Below are 15,527 nucleotides of genomic sequence, written 5' to 3' on the forward strand. Positions count from 1 at the left end.
GTCATACTAGTCAGCTCACCAGTAAGCCAAATCAGGTTGTAAAGCCAGCACCTTTGTATCCAATTCCAGCTATAGGACAGCCTTTTGAGCATCTGATTATTGATTGTGTTGAATCATTGCCACGCTCTAAATCAGGTCATAGTTACCTTATTGACTGTAATGTGCCAAGCAACTAGAAATCCTGCAGCATTTCCACTTTGTACTATAACGTCAAAATCAGTTGTAAAAGCATTGACTGAATTTATTTCAACATTTGGTATTCCAAAAATTATCCAGTCGGATCAGGGTTCTAACTTTACCTCTCATTTATTCGCTCAAGTTCTTAAACAGCTTAAAGTTGAACTTAAATCTACTGCGTACCATGCCCAAAGTCAATGAGCTTTGGAATGTTTTTATCAAACTTTAAAGTCTTTGCTTCATGCATATTGTATGGAGTTGTCAGCAGATTGGGAGGAGGGCCTACCCTGGCTGTTACCTGCTGCCCTTGAGGTAGTGCAGGAAAGCACAGGGTTGAGCTCTAATGATTTAGTGTTTGGTCACAAAGTCCCAGGGCCATTTGCAGTGTTACAAGATGGATGGTTACCTGATGAACCACGCCAAAATATTCTTGACTATGTGAATGGATTTAGGCTTAAGTTGTACAGAGCTGGTGAACCGGCTCGGGAAAAATTGGAATTGTCCCAGAAGAAAATGAAGCAGAAATATGACAGACATGCTGAGTTGCTCGAGTTTAGTCTCGTGACTGTGTCCTTGCTCTTATGCTATTGGTGAATTCTGCTTTCCAAGCTAAGTTTTGTGGTCCTTTCACTGTGTTGCGCAAAGTGTCAGACTTAAACTATCTCATTGAAACCCCAGCTTGTAGGAAACCTTCAAAGTTGTGTCATAAATTTTTTAAAATCCTATCTTTCCCATGATCCAGATCAAGGCCTTTCAGCAGTGAGGTTGGTGTTGGCTGCTGTACTTGTCACTGTTTATGGTGTCCTTGAACTTTTGGAGGGGGAGACGAGGAGTTGGTTATTGGTCTAGATGAGGTTTTGAGAGGTCGAAGAACTCTCAGACCTTGCAAAATTTTAGTTTGTTGTTGGATCACTTTGATTGTGATAAACGTGATGAGGTAGTGGCTCTTATTAGAGGTTATCCTGTTCTATTTTCTGATACTCTCACTCAGACTCACCTAATGGAGCATGACCAAGACATCAGAGAGGCTAAGCCCATTAGGCAAAGATTTTATAGAGTTTTTGAGAAGAAACAGCATTCGGAGACAGCTCTGTGCAGACGGAGCTAACTGCGACTGCTCTGTCAGTGCTTTCTAATAGTTCACCAGCAGCGCCACAGTGCACGGTTTAAAATCATTTTTACTCTCACTTCAATATGCCCCTGGTTTATTTCTGAAAAAATGGAGCATATGCTTCCTGCCAGCCAGTCGGGTAGCACTATCCACATGATTTCACAAGTTTTTCCTCATCATCTTTGTGTTTTCCTCCTGCTAACAGACACTATACAGGCCCCCAGCAAGAAGGGAAAGCCACTCACTGGGGGGTGGGGGCGGAAATGTGAATGAAACTGTGGGCATACTTCAATGACTCATCTGTCATTGATCACAGTCTGAAGCCCTGGTCCCACTGAATAATGAATGATGAATAATGAGCCATGTAGCATGTTTTTTTTTTTTGTTTGTTTTTTTTTGGTATGAGTCCAGTTATTCAACAAATGTGGGAGAATAGTGGCTCTGAGAGGCAGAATATTCAGCTAACGAGGCTCATCTCTCACCGTGGTGCTAATTTCATGAAGTTCACAATTTAGCAACAACAGCGTGGGACAGTTTTTGTACAAGGTACTACGAGGACAAATGAGGATTTTAGAGGCATGTTTTTGGTGAGGACGAGGCTGTTAAAAGCCCATTATCTGAGCACCTGGTGGCTACGAGGACAGGACAGGCTATTTTGGACAGGCTCTGCCCTCTCGCACACTTCATCGTGACAATCCCACCTGCTTTGTGCGCCTGGATTACTGGAGCCGTTATCAAAAGCTGAAATGGGTTTGACCTTAATGTCTGCATGAAGAAAGGATGCCACTTAACTGCAAGCCCACACGAGGCAGTGAATGTTGTTGAATGGAGCAAAAACTACATTGTTGACTTTAAAATATGACACACAGACATTTATATTTGTTGCGGGTATTTTGCTGTGTTTGTGTCATGCTCAGTGTTTTATAGTTGCGGTGTATGTCTTTGTCCATCAGGTTGCTGCAGGGTGTGGGCTGGCCTGATGAGGTTCTGGCATGTGTGGATGCTGGAGTCGACCTGTTTGAGAGTTTCATCCCTTTCCAGGTGACAGAGCGAGGCTGCGCTCTTTGCTTCAGCTTTGACATCTCTACGGACCCAGAGCGCGCAGGTAGACACCCCCTGCGGGTGTGGTCAATTACCGTCAAGATGGCTATTGTAGTTTTGTCCCAAAATCTTATTATCAGCATCAGTAAGGGAAGTTACACTGTTTAGAATCAATAACTCAGAAAACAGTAAAGAGCCTGGCTGTTGTGTTTAACAGAAAAGTGTGTGTGGGTCTTCCAGGAAAAAGAACGGCAGCTTTATTTACAGCTACATACATCCACCTGTTGTTCAATGTTCACTCATCCCATCACTAACACCACCTGCTCCACCAGAGGCGGATCCAGCCTTTTATAAGGGCTGAGGGCCCCTCCTGGTTTCTCCAGACAGCACACTGACTTTCTTTTCGTGTCGTTGTTTCACTCTCCACTCGTTTTGGATTTTACTTTTACTCAATACTTTTACTTAAAGTACATTTTATATGGGAAATTTACTTTGATACTTAAGTACAGTAAATGTCTGATACTTTAAGACTTTTACTCAAGTGATATTTTTACAGGAGACTTACCAAAGTAAGTTTATGGTAAGATACTTGTTCTTTCACTCAAGTATCACTTTGAAGTACTTTATACAAGACTGGACAGTCCCTCCACACCCAGAACCTTCAGCATTTCTGGTCAGATCTCATCAACCCCCAGGGCTTTGCCACTGCGGAGTTGTTTGACTACCTCAGTGACTTCCACCAGGGAAATAGATGATGATCCCCCATCAACTTTCAGGTCTGCCCCTACTATAGGGGGTGCTCCAGTCTGACGCAGGAGTTGCTCAAAGTGTTCCTTCCAGTGCCCAATTATCTCCTCAGTTGAGGTCAACAGAGTCCCATCCTTACTGTAGACAGCTTGGATGGTTCCCTGTTTTCCTCTCCTGAGGTGCCTCATGGTCCACCAGAAGCACCTTGGTGCCAACCGAAAGTCCTTCTCCATGGTTACTCCGAACTCCTCCCACACCCGCTGCTTTGCCTCCCTCACAGCAGAGGCCGCCACCTTTCAGGCCTGTTGGTACCTTGCAACTGCCTCTGGAGTCCTCAGAGATAACATATCCCGGAAGGATTTCTTCAGTCAGACAGCTTCCCTAACCTCTGGTGTACACAATGGTGTTCGAGGGTTGCCGCAACTTGAGGCACCTAAGACCTTCAGGCCACATCGCTCCACTGCAGCTTCAGCAGTGGAAGCTTTGAACATTGCCTATTCTGGTTCAATGCTCCCAACCTCCACAGGGATGCCAGAAAAGCTTCGCCGGAGGTGTGATTTGAGTTGAAGACCTGTCAGACAGTGGGCTCCTCCAAACGTTCCCAGTTCACACACACTATTCGTTTGGGGTTACCAGGTCTGTTCAAAGTCCTCCCACACCTTCTGATCCAACTCACCACCAGATGGTGATCAGTTGATCATGCAGATGATATGATCACAACATCGATCATTGACCTTCGGCCTAGGGTGCTCTGGTACCATGTACACTTATGAGCATTCTGATGTTCGAACATGGTGTTTGTTTTGGATAGTCCAGGAGTAGCACAGAAGTCCAATAACAAACTACCATTCGGGTTTAGATCAGGGAGGCCATTCCGCCCAGTCACGCCTCTTCGGGTGTCTCCGTCATTGCCCACGTGTGAGTTGAAGACTCCCACTAGAACAATGGAGTGCCGCTCTACTCCCCCCCTTCCCCCTCACTTTTTGGTGCATTCACACAAACAGCAGTCAGAGTCCCCCCCCAACCACTCAAAGGCGTAGGGTGGTGACCTCTCATCTATCGGGGTAAGTTCCAATGTAGTGGCATTCAGCCATGGGCTTGTGAATATCACCACACCCGCCCGGTGCCTCACACCCTGGGCAACTCCAGAGAACAATAAGGTCCAACCCCTATCAAGGAGAATGGTTCCGAAGCTGAGGCTGTGTGTGAAGGTGAAGCCCACCAGATCTAACTGGTAGCGCTCCACCTCTTGCACACGCTCCGGCTCCTTTTCCCACAGCGAGGTGATGTTCCACACCCCCCAGAGTTAGCCTCTGCTGCCCGGGTCTGGTCCGTTGAGGCCCTTGACTTTCACTGCTACCCATGGGACAGCGCACCAGATCCCAGCGGTTCCCCTTGTGGGTGGTGAGCCCACAGGGTGGAGATGGAAAGTCCACATTGCCTTTTTGTGCTGTGCCCAACCTGGGCTCAGTAGCAAGCCCAGCCACCAGGCATTCAAAAATTCAACATTCAAAAATAACCAAAGCACTTGGCCAAATGTTAATGAGTTTTTTAAAACTTTTAAAGACCTGTTGTCTCCCCTATTGTTAAAAGCATATCATCGTGCACTAGAATCTAAAACTATGACACCATTCTGGACCAAAGCAACCATAGTAGTAATACATAAAGAGGGTAAAGACCCCAGTGAATGCCAGTCTTATAGACCAATATCATTACTGAATGTGGGTTTGCATATACACACAGCAATTTTAGCCAGATGAGTTAATCAGGTAATCACCTAAAATATTCATCCTGATCAGACTGGATTTATGACTGCTTGATACTATGGAGACAATTCACGGCACCTATTAAACATAATATCCAATAGAGTACGCATTTCAGGCGTACTCTAAACATAACAAAACGCTGCTCTACGTTTGCGCCGGTGTGAAAGGGGGTTATGTTTAGACTACAGTGCCTCTCTGGCATGCAAGAGATTATGGTATCTCAATAGGGTGTATTCGTTGTGCTGAATCACACTTCACAAAGAGAAGTTTCAGTTTTGCAAATGCCTTTTTTTTACAAATGAAAAAAATGACATTTTTACAAATACACATTTATTTGTAAAAACCAACACACACACGTTACAGTAACTTGTGTGTTGGTTTTTACAAATACATAAACAACGCTAACGCTCAAACCTTCAGAATTAGTGTTTTACTTTAAAAGATATGTGCGATGTTTTCACTTTGTAAAAATGACAGAGTTGCCATTAATGTCGATTAACTGTCCGGAATTAGTTTTGTTTATAAATGAACAAAACTCATGGTATAAATGAAACCATGAGTGAAAAGTGCTTTGCTTTTCATGTCTCCTGCCACACGTCTGTGTCGTTGCACGTGGAAAGTAAGTGACATTTCCTTACAGCAGCATAAAGACAGAATCTCTGGTTCCTTGTTCGTTTTGGGTTTGTCATCACCTTTGATTTTACCCAGAAGCCTCGGCAGTGCTTAAACTCAAAATTGGCTAATCAGCAGCCAACACTGTACTAAGTCAATACTAGTTAAATACTAGTCAACTTCTGCTATTTTTTTTTTTTTGCGGTTTATCAGCTTAGCATTGTAAAAGTTAACTTTGCGCTAGTGGATTAGTGGTTATCGAAGCTAACTTTTTGGTTAGCTGTGCCCACCCTTGAAGATATCACGGGATCCTACAGTGGCGTTATTGGGGGCAATTCCTGGAGGATTGGAGGAGAGGGCCACAAAATATCTACTGAATATTTTATTCACAGCTGCATTAAAATGTATAACTGTTAGATGGCTGCGGCCAATCCACCAACTTATAATATATGAATCCAAAACGTATGGAGCAAGACTGGCATAGCATTTTTTCTATTAAATGGAGAAAATCACATGCACATTAAGGCTCCAAAAATCCATTTTTGTTGGGTGATAGAGCCCCGTTATGGCTTTGTTAATGCAATAACAGAGTTACTGTGTGGCCCCCTGTCTGACCCTTACTTTTGGCTCCTAATATACACATGTCAAATTTTCATTTTTACTGTGATGCATACTCACTTTTTAACCTTTTGCTGCAGTTGTTGAGTGACTATATCAGTGTCCCATCCCTTCTTTGAATGTTTGGGAGTGGAGATTTAACATTTTGAGTATCTAATGTCTGAATATGTATAAACGTACACAGATACAGAAATGTATACATTGCACTGTTGTTGATAAAAATTATAGAAGTAGAGAGACTGGAATAGCAACTCAAGATCTCATTCCATTGAGTTCAGTTTGTGAGCTTGCAACCCCGAGATTTTGGCCACTTGGCCGCAAGAGTTTGGGTAATTTATTTCCGGTCATCTGCCAGAAATAACACCAGATGCACTGGTAAAGGACCGTTTCTGTGTGTTTTCTTGCGTTTTTCTGCTGTGGCTTCAGCAACGTATCCCCTTGAAGTATGGTCAAAGTGTAGCTTGAATGAAGTTCTTGTTGATTTTAAATTGTATTCAGGACAAAACCTTCTAATATTATTGATAAGAGCATACAGACTGTCAGCAACTGTGACGGAAAATCACAATAATCATTAATTATTCGTAAAACACCTTATCGTGGTGGGGGAGTTTGTGTACCCGGCTGATCCTAGGAGCTATGTTGTCGGGGACTTTGTGCTCCTTGTAGGGTCTCCCAAGGCAAACAGGTCCTAGGTGATGGGTCAGACTAAGGGCAGTTCAGAACCTCCATGACCAGTAAAAAATCAAGGACCAAGACGTCGCCCGATATGGCGGAGCCGGGGCCCCACCCTGGAGCCAGGCCTGGGGTTGGGGCTCGCGCGTGAGCGCCTGGTGGTCGGGCCCTAGCCCATGGGGCCCGGCCGGGCTCAGCCCGAAAGAGCGACGTGGGCCTGCCCTCCTGTGGGTTCACCACCTGCAGAGGGGGCCATGGGGGTCGGGTGCAGAGAGGATTGGGTGGCAGTCGAGGGCGGGTGGCCCGGCCGCCCGGTCCATGCTCACAGCCCCTGGCTGTTGGGACGTGGAATGTCACCTCGCTGGGGGGGGAAGGAGGAGCCTGAGCTTGTGCGGGAGGTTGAGAGATACCGACTAGAGATAGTCGGGCTCACCTCCATTCACAGCTTGGGCTCTGGTACCCAACTCCTGGAGAGGGGCTGGATGCTTCATTTTTCTGGCGTTGCCCACGGGGAGAGGCGGAGAGCTGGGGTCGCATTGCTTATTGCTCCCCAGCTCAGTCGCCATGTGTTGGAGTTTACTCCAGTGAAAGGCAAAAACTCGGGTCTGGGAGGAGTTCGGGGAGGCCATGGAGGAGGACTATCGGTCGGCCTCGAAGAGATTTTGGCAAACCGTCCGGCGCCTCAGGAGGCGGAAGCAGCTCTCCACCAGCACTGTTTATGGTGTGGGTGGGGAGCTGTTGACCCTGACTGGGGATGTTGTCGGGCAGTGGAAGGAATACTTCAAGGATCTTCTCAATCCCATCGTCTCGTCTTCCGAAGAGGAAGCAGAGACTGGGGACTCAGAGGCGGACTCATCCATTACCAAGGCTGAAGTCACCGAGGTGGTTAGAAAGCTCCTCGGTGGAAAGGCTCCTGGGGTGGATGAAATCCGTCCTGAGTACCTTAAGTCTCTGGATGTTGTGGGACTTTCTTGGCTGACAAGCCTCTGCAACATCGCGTGGCGATTGGGGACAGTGCCTCTGGATTGGCAGACCGGGGTGGTGGTCCCTCTGTTTAAGAAGGGGGACCGGAGGGTGTGTTCCAACTATAGGGGGATCACACTCCTCAGCCTCCCCGGTAAGGTCTATTCCAGAGTACTGGAGAGGAGAATTCGACCAATGGTCGAACCTCGGATTCAGGAGGAGCAGTGTGGTTTTTGTCCTGGTCGCGCCACACTGGACCAGCTCTACACTCTCCATCGGGTGCTCAAGGGTTCATGGGAGTTCGCCCAACCAGTCCACATGTGTTTTGTGGATCTGGAGAAGGCGTTTGACCTGTGGGGGGGACTCCGGGAGTACGGGGTCCGGGGTCCTTTGCTAAGGGCTATCCGGTCCCTGTACGACCGCAGCAGGAGCTTGGTTTGCATTGCCGGTAGTAAGTCAAACCTGTTTCCAGTGCACGTTGGCCTCCACCAGGGCTGCCCTTTGTCACCGGTTCTGTTCATTATTTTTATGGACTGAATTTCTAGGCGCAGCCAGGGTGTAGAGGGGGTCTGGTTTGGGAACCACAGAATCTCGTCTCTGCTGTTTGCAGATGATGTGGTTCTGTTGGCTTTGTCAAATCAGGACCTTCAGCGTGCACTGGGGCGGTTTGCAGCCGAGTGTGAAGCGTCCGGGATGAAAATCAGCACCTCCAAATCCGAGGCCATGGTTCTCGACCGGAAAAAGGTGCTTTGCCCTCTTCAGGTCGGTGGAGTGTCCTTGCCTCAAGTGGAGGAGTTTAAGTATCTCGGGGTCTTGTTCACGAGTGAGGGTCGGATGGAGCGTGAGATCGATAGACGGATCGGTGCAGCATCTGCAGTGATGCGGTCGCTGTATCGGACCGTCGTGGTGAAGAGAGCGCTAACTAGGGGGGCAAAGCTCTCGATTTACCGATCGATCTACGTTCCAATCCTCACCTATGGTCATGAGATTTGACTCATGACCGAAAGAACGAGATCGCGAGTACAAGCGGCCGAGATGAGTTTCCTCCGCAGGGTGGCGGGGCGCTCCCTTAGAGATAGGGTGAGGAGCTTGGTCACTCGGGAGGAGCTTGGAGTCGAGCCGCTGCTCCTCCACATCGAAAGGAGTCAGTTGAGGTGGCTCGGGCATCTTTTCCGGATGCCTCCTGGACGCCTCGCTGGAGAGGTGTTCGGGCACGTCCCATTGGGAGGAGGCCCCGGGGAAGACCCAGGACACGCTGGAGGGGCTACATCTCTCGGCTGGCTTGGGAACGCCTTGGGGTTCCCCCGGAGGAGCTGGGGGAGGTGTGTGTGGATCGGGAGGTCTGGGCGGCTTTGCTTGAGCTGCTGCCCCCGCGACCCGACTCCGGATAAAGTGGAAGAAAATGCATGGATGGATGGAAGTATAAAAATACAATAAAAGCACACATCATTTGTCATTTAAAAAGCATCATATTAATCTCATAAATATAACAGTATAAAACATAAATAGCACAGTAAAAGTCATCAAACACCGTAATAAAATCGGCAATCACAATAAAAAAATCAAACACCATAAAATAATGGTAGTATTTCTTTAAAGTAATAACACTTGGAGTATTTACCTCATGTTGAGGGAGGCTGTTCCACAAAGGTACAACTCTATTTGAAAATAAATATTTTCTTGAGTCATATCTGCATCTTTACACCTCAAAAATGCAAGAGCGACCTCTGAAACATAACTAAACACTCTCTCTCTCTCTCTCTCTCTCTCTCTCTCTCTCTCTCTCTCTCTCTCTCTCTCTCTCATATATATATATATGTGTGTGTGTGTGTATACACACACACACACACACACACACAGTTGTATGCAAAGTTTGGGCACCCCTGATAATGTTCATGATTTTCCTTTATAATTCATTGGTTGCTTAGATCAGCAATTTCAGTTAAATATGTCATATAGCAGACAAACAGTGATATTTGAGAAGTGAAATGAAATTGATAGGATTTACACAAAGTGTGCAATGATTCTTTAAGCAAAATTAGGCAGGTGCATAAGTTTGGGCACCCCAACAGAAAAAAATACATCAGTATTTAGTAGATCCTCCTTTTGCAGACATAACAGCTACTATACTTTCCAGTGAGAGTTTGGATTCTGGTTGAAGGTATTTTGGACCATTCTTCTTTACAAAACATCTCCATTTCAGTCAGGTTTGTTGGTTTCTGAGCATGGACAGCACACTTAAAATCACACCACAGATTTTCAATAATATTCAGGTCTGAGGACTGAGATGGCCATTCCAGAACATTGTACTTGTTCCTCTGCATGAATGCCTTAGTAGATTTTGATCATGGTTTAGGGCAGGGGTGGGCAACGAGGGCCGAGACAGTGCAGGTTTTCCTTGCAACCAGTCACTTCAGCAGGTGGGTGCTGATGAGCGTCTCCTCTGAACATAAACACCTGATAGTCAGTGAAATCACCTGCTGAGGTGATTGGTAGAAAGGAAAATCTGCAGTGTTTTGGCCCTTCATGGCACATGATTGCCCACCCCTGGTTTAGGGTCATTGTCTTGTTGAAAGATCCAGCCCCGGTGCAACTTCAACTTTGTCACTGATTCATGAACATTGTTCTCAGCAATCTGCTGATATTGACTGGAATCCATGTGACCCTCAACTTTAACAAGATTCCCAGTACCTGCACTGGCCACACAGCATGATGGAACCACCTCCAAATTTTACTGCAGGTAGCAAGTGTTTTTCTTGGAATGGTGTGTTCTTTTTCAGCCATGCATACAGCCCCTTGTTATGTCCAAATAACTCAATTTTAGTTTCATCAGTCCACAGCACCTTATTCCAAAATGAAGCTGGTTTGTCCAAATGTGCTTTAGCATACCTCAAGCGACTCTGTTTGTGGTGTGTACGCAGAAAAGGCTTCCTTTGCATTACAGCATCATACAGCATTAAAAACAAATAAAAGGGCTGAGTTCCTGTTCCCTTAGCTGACTGAATAAAATGGACTTTAACTGTCTTAAAAGTTGCTTTGTTGCTAATCAACTGCAAGATCTATATTTTATGTAGAGGGTGGGCCAATAAAATGTTACCACTTTTTGATCATACACAAGTTTTTGAAATGAGAACTTATTTGAAAATTTTATTTACAGACTTGTAACAGAAGCATCAGATTAACATTTGATACTAAAGGTTTCCCACTTTGTCTCTTGTTTTCCACACAGTTCAATAATTGATGACATGTTCAATCCACACTCCTCTTCTTTGGATTACAGCTGCAACACGCACATTGAAGTTTGTGATGACATTGCCACACATCTCAAGAGGGATTCTCCGAATTTGTTTTTCATTTTCAGGAATATCAATTCCTGAAAATGAAAAAGAAATCTTTATTTTGGAAATTGTACAAATTTAAAAAGTGGTAACATTTTATTGGCCCACCCTGTAAGATATATTTTAGCTGAATAGTTCCAGACGTGTGGGATACGTGGGTTTTACCTTGATCTTTCAATCTAACCTGTTCTTTGCAAACCTTCTCAGCAATAACAGTGCACCACCGATGAAGTATTTACATTTGACAGCAGGGTGACTTTGCGACCGATAATTGGGGCAGCTACAAAATGCAAGGCTCGGTAAATTATTCCAAATAATTGATCACAATATATGGTTATCTTTAACCTTGAATGAATGAATGAATGCATGAATGAATGAATTTATTTGGCACACAGACTCAACAATAACAAAAAACTGATACACAAGACAATTCCACAGTGACATGTGTGACCAAAAGGGGGTGAGCAAAAGGAAAGCTTATAAACACCCATCCCTTATATATATATACATACATACATACTCATTACCAACCCCCAGAGCAAGCACACAGGCGACAGTGGTAAAGAAAAACTCCCTCCGATGTAAGAAACCTCAAGCAGACCAGACTCTAAGGGGTGACCCTCTGCTTGGGCCATGCTACAAACACATTTAACACAACACAAACTCAAGTCCCATCATCATAAACATCTCTTGTTTAGATACATACATATATACACATACCTACATACACCTACCCATACATACATACCTACATACATATGCAGTGCGTGTGATTTTATACTACATATTTACAAGATAGAAAAACAAAGTGCACACAACTAAACAATGATCAACAAAACACCCTCACCCTCAATACCCTTCCTCCTCCCTATACCTCAAAAAAAAAACAAAAAACATGTGCCTATACTGCTGCTTAAACTGGTTCATGCTTGGACATTGCTTGTGCTCCACCCTCAATCTGTTCCACATCCTCACTCCACAAACAGAAATACAAAAACCTTTTAATGTTGTACGTGCCCACTGATGTTTTAAGTTAAACTCCCCCTCAGATTATAATCCCCTACTCTATTAAGAACATGTTTTTAATATTTCCAGGAAGTAAATTGTTTATTGCTTTATACATGATTTGTACTGTTTGAAAATGAACCAGATCAGTAAATTTTAAAATTTTTGATTTTAAGAATAGTGAATTTGTGTGGTCTCTATAACCAGTATTGTGAATTATTCTTATAGCTCTTTTCTGCAGTATGAATAATGGTTGTGTTGTACATTTATAATTATTGCCCAAGACCTCTGCACAATAGTGTAAATATGGTAAGATCAGTGAGCAATAGAGAATGCGGAGTGAGTTGTGGTCCAGAATGTATTTAACTTTGTTCAGAACTGAAATGCTTCTTGACAGTTTGCTCTGTATATGTTTTATATGAGACTTCCAGTTTATTTTATCATAAATTATCACCCCAAGCAAGGGCGCAATTTAGAACTAGAAATTGGGGGGGAGACAAAGTGTGAGGCCCGCAGGGCCGAAGCCCATAGGCCGGGGGTCTGGGGGCCGCTTTAGACCCCCCAGAAGCCAACAGTTTCTAGATAAGCTCAGATGCATTCTGAGCATCCAGAACAGTAATTTTAATGTTTTGAGAAGACCATAAAGTGGACACCATTTGACTTATGCAATTTGAAACTGTGGATATAAGTACGTTATTCTGAGAATAGCCAGCATTGATTTTATTAACATCCTGGTGTAAATAAGGTATCACCACATGTGGAGAATTCAAAAAGAATGATAGGTTGAGTTTTCATTAAAAAACAACTGCAATGTGGTACAATGTATTCATAAATATGAAAGAACAGGCTCTTAATAATTGTTAACCATCGCATACTGTATTTTTTTTTCTCAAGATTTGTTTTTGCATAAGTTTGAAAAAACAACAGATCATAAGTTTAGGATAAATTACTTATGAATTCAATTTTCGAAGTGGCACTATACAACACTTATACTGAACATAATTTTGCTTGCATAGACTGATTTTGGAGATCAAGCAATAATTGCAGATGGGCTTTCTGAGGTCCACAGATAGCTTTTCTGATTTGCTTTTCTAACTTTCAGAATTTAGTAAATTAGCATATGGTCCATTGATACTTATGTGTAGACACTAGTCCCTAGAGGCAACTATTTTTGGTTTCAAATCTGGGCAAATGCAGTCCCAAAAAATTCCGAATGTGACAAACAAGAAACAGGTGTTGTAAACAAGTCAATGCTGCTAAAAATACAAACTTGCAGAAACAAAGATATTATTCTGACATGGTTTTGCACATTAGCCTGACATGGTTTGCACATAAGACTGGCATAGCATGTTTCAAGTACACACATATATGTCAGAAGGTGGGGGGGACATACTATATTCTGTCCCCCCTGGTTGAAAAGGTGGGGGGACATGTCCCCTCTATCCTCCACCAAATTGCGCCCATGACCTCAAGAAACTTAGTTTCATATACTCTTTCAGTATCCACCCCCTGTACTTGTAACTGTACTTGTATGTCTTTATTACAATCGCCAAATAACATATATTTTGTTTTACTTAAGTTTAATGATAATTTGTTTCTGTCAAACCACATTTTCAGCTTTCCCATTTCTGCAGTGATGTTCCTTAGTAGTTTCTGAAAATCCCCCCCAGAACCAAAAATACTTGTGTTATCTGCAAATAATAGTAAGTAAGTCCCTTCGGCTTCTCCCTTGTTTGCACTCGGGGTCGCCACAGCAAATCGAAGGTGGATGTGCATGTTGAATTGGCACATGTTTTACGCCGGATGCCCTTCCTGACGCAACTCCACATTACATGGAGAAATGTGGCAGGGGTGGGATTTGAACCCGGAACCTTCTGAACTGAAAATTTTAATATATTGGACATATTAAAAATATCATTTATATAAAGTAAAAAGAGTTTTGGACCCAATACTGACCCCTGTGGGACACCACAAGCAATGTCCAAGCATGATGATGTATATTCCCCAAACTTCACAAATTGTTTTCTGTTACTCAAATAACTTCTCACCCAGTGCAACACTAATCCCCTGATCCCATACCGTTCAAGTTTATTGATTAATATATCATGATTGATTGTGTCAAAAGCTTTTTTAAGGTCTATGAATATTCCAACTGAATATAATTTATGATCTATGGCATTTGTGATCTCCTCAACTGATTCTATTAATGCCAGTGATGTTGGGAAGGTGTAGTGACACAGACCCACAACAGAGGGCGTTAATGAGCAGACAATGGATGAGCCAGAAAGTAACAATTTAATGTTGTGAATTGCACAACAGAATACAGACAAAAACAATAGAGGAGTACAGTCAGTCGTATACAAGGTGACGTGTGGGCAGGCTTGAGGATAGAAGACGTCTGTCCAAAGAAGAGCCGGATCCCACACGGCTTCCACCGCCAGCGGCTCTGAAAAACACCGGAGCCGCCAAGTCCCGAGTCCCAGGTGGCCACCGTCTCCAGCTGTCAGACCAGGTACTGCTGGCAGAAACAGAAACAGTTAATGGTGGGTGTGTGAAGACACACCCAGTAATCGTCCCCTGAGTAGTTCCTCCGGGAGGGAGAACCTCCACCTCCAGAAACAATGTCACCCGTGCAGCTCCTGTTGGTCTCTTTCCTGGATGGAGTGAGAGGTGAAGAACGTCGCCCTCTCACTGTCCGCCAATCCAGCCTCGCAGGAACACAGCTGCACACAGAACAATATTTTAATCACAGATGATTACTGCAGAGAGAGTTACCTTGCTTGGCTTAGCTGATTTCTCGGCGGGGAGGTGGAGTTGCAGTCCGGCCTTTATGGTGATGGTGTTGAGTGGTGGATGAGTGACAGCTGGTACGGATGATGAGTGACAGCTGTCACTCCCGGTCGCTCCGACGCCCTCTCGTGCTTGAAGCCCGCACTTCAAGCAGGGCGCCATCTTGTGGTGGTGGGCAGTACCTCCTCTTCATCGGCCCACACAACAAGTGATGTTGAACTATTTGCTCTAAATCCATACTGATTGTCAAGAAGTAATTTATGTTTGTTTATGAATTTATCTAATCTATTGTTGAATAAGTTTTCTAATATTTTGGAAAATTGTGGAAGCAAATAAACAGGCCTATAATTTGTGAAGTGGTGTCTATCCCCAGTCTTATACAGCGGTACAATTAACAATATCTATTATTTCTTTTTCTTCCACTGCTGTGAGGAACATTGAACAGGGATTCCTTTCTATAAGATTATCATTCCAGTCCTCAGATAACAATGAATCAGGAATCTTTTTTGCCAAGTTAGGTCCAACATTTACAAAAAAATTATTAAAGCCATTAACCAACTCATCCATATTTTCCTTTCTAATATTGTTATCAATGAAATATTGAGGATAGCTCTGTTGTTTTGTACCATTTTTAATAATGCTATCTAATATATCCCATATTCCTTTGATATTATTTTTGTTATTATA

General features: G+C 44.0%; 1 protein-coding gene across 2 annotated transcripts in view; it reads left to right on the forward strand.

Annotated features, from left to right (window-relative positions):
- Positions 1-15,527, forward strand: part of qtrt2 (queuine tRNA-ribosyltransferase accessory subunit 2) — a 63,615-nt gene that overhangs the window by 33,525 nt on the left and 14,563 nt on the right. The window contains exon 7 of one of the 2 annotated variants that reach the window (XR_004560477.1): positions 2,242-2,410. Coding sequence is in view for 1 of the 2 variants with exons in the window: in XM_034169421.1 (XP_034025312.1) it covers positions 2,242-2,393 (152 nt within the window). In the remaining variant the exon portion in view is untranslated. The remainder of the gene's footprint in view (positions 1-2,241; positions 2,411-15,527) is intronic. The other variant, XM_034169421.1, reaches the window with a different exon arrangement.

Source organism: Thalassophryne amazonica, chromosome 1 (assembly GCF_902500255.1).
Source record: "Thalassophryne amazonica chromosome 1, fThaAma1.1, whole genome shotgun sequence".
Classification (NCBI taxonomy): Eukaryota; Metazoa; Chordata; class Actinopteri; order Batrachoidiformes; family Batrachoididae; genus Thalassophryne; species Thalassophryne amazonica.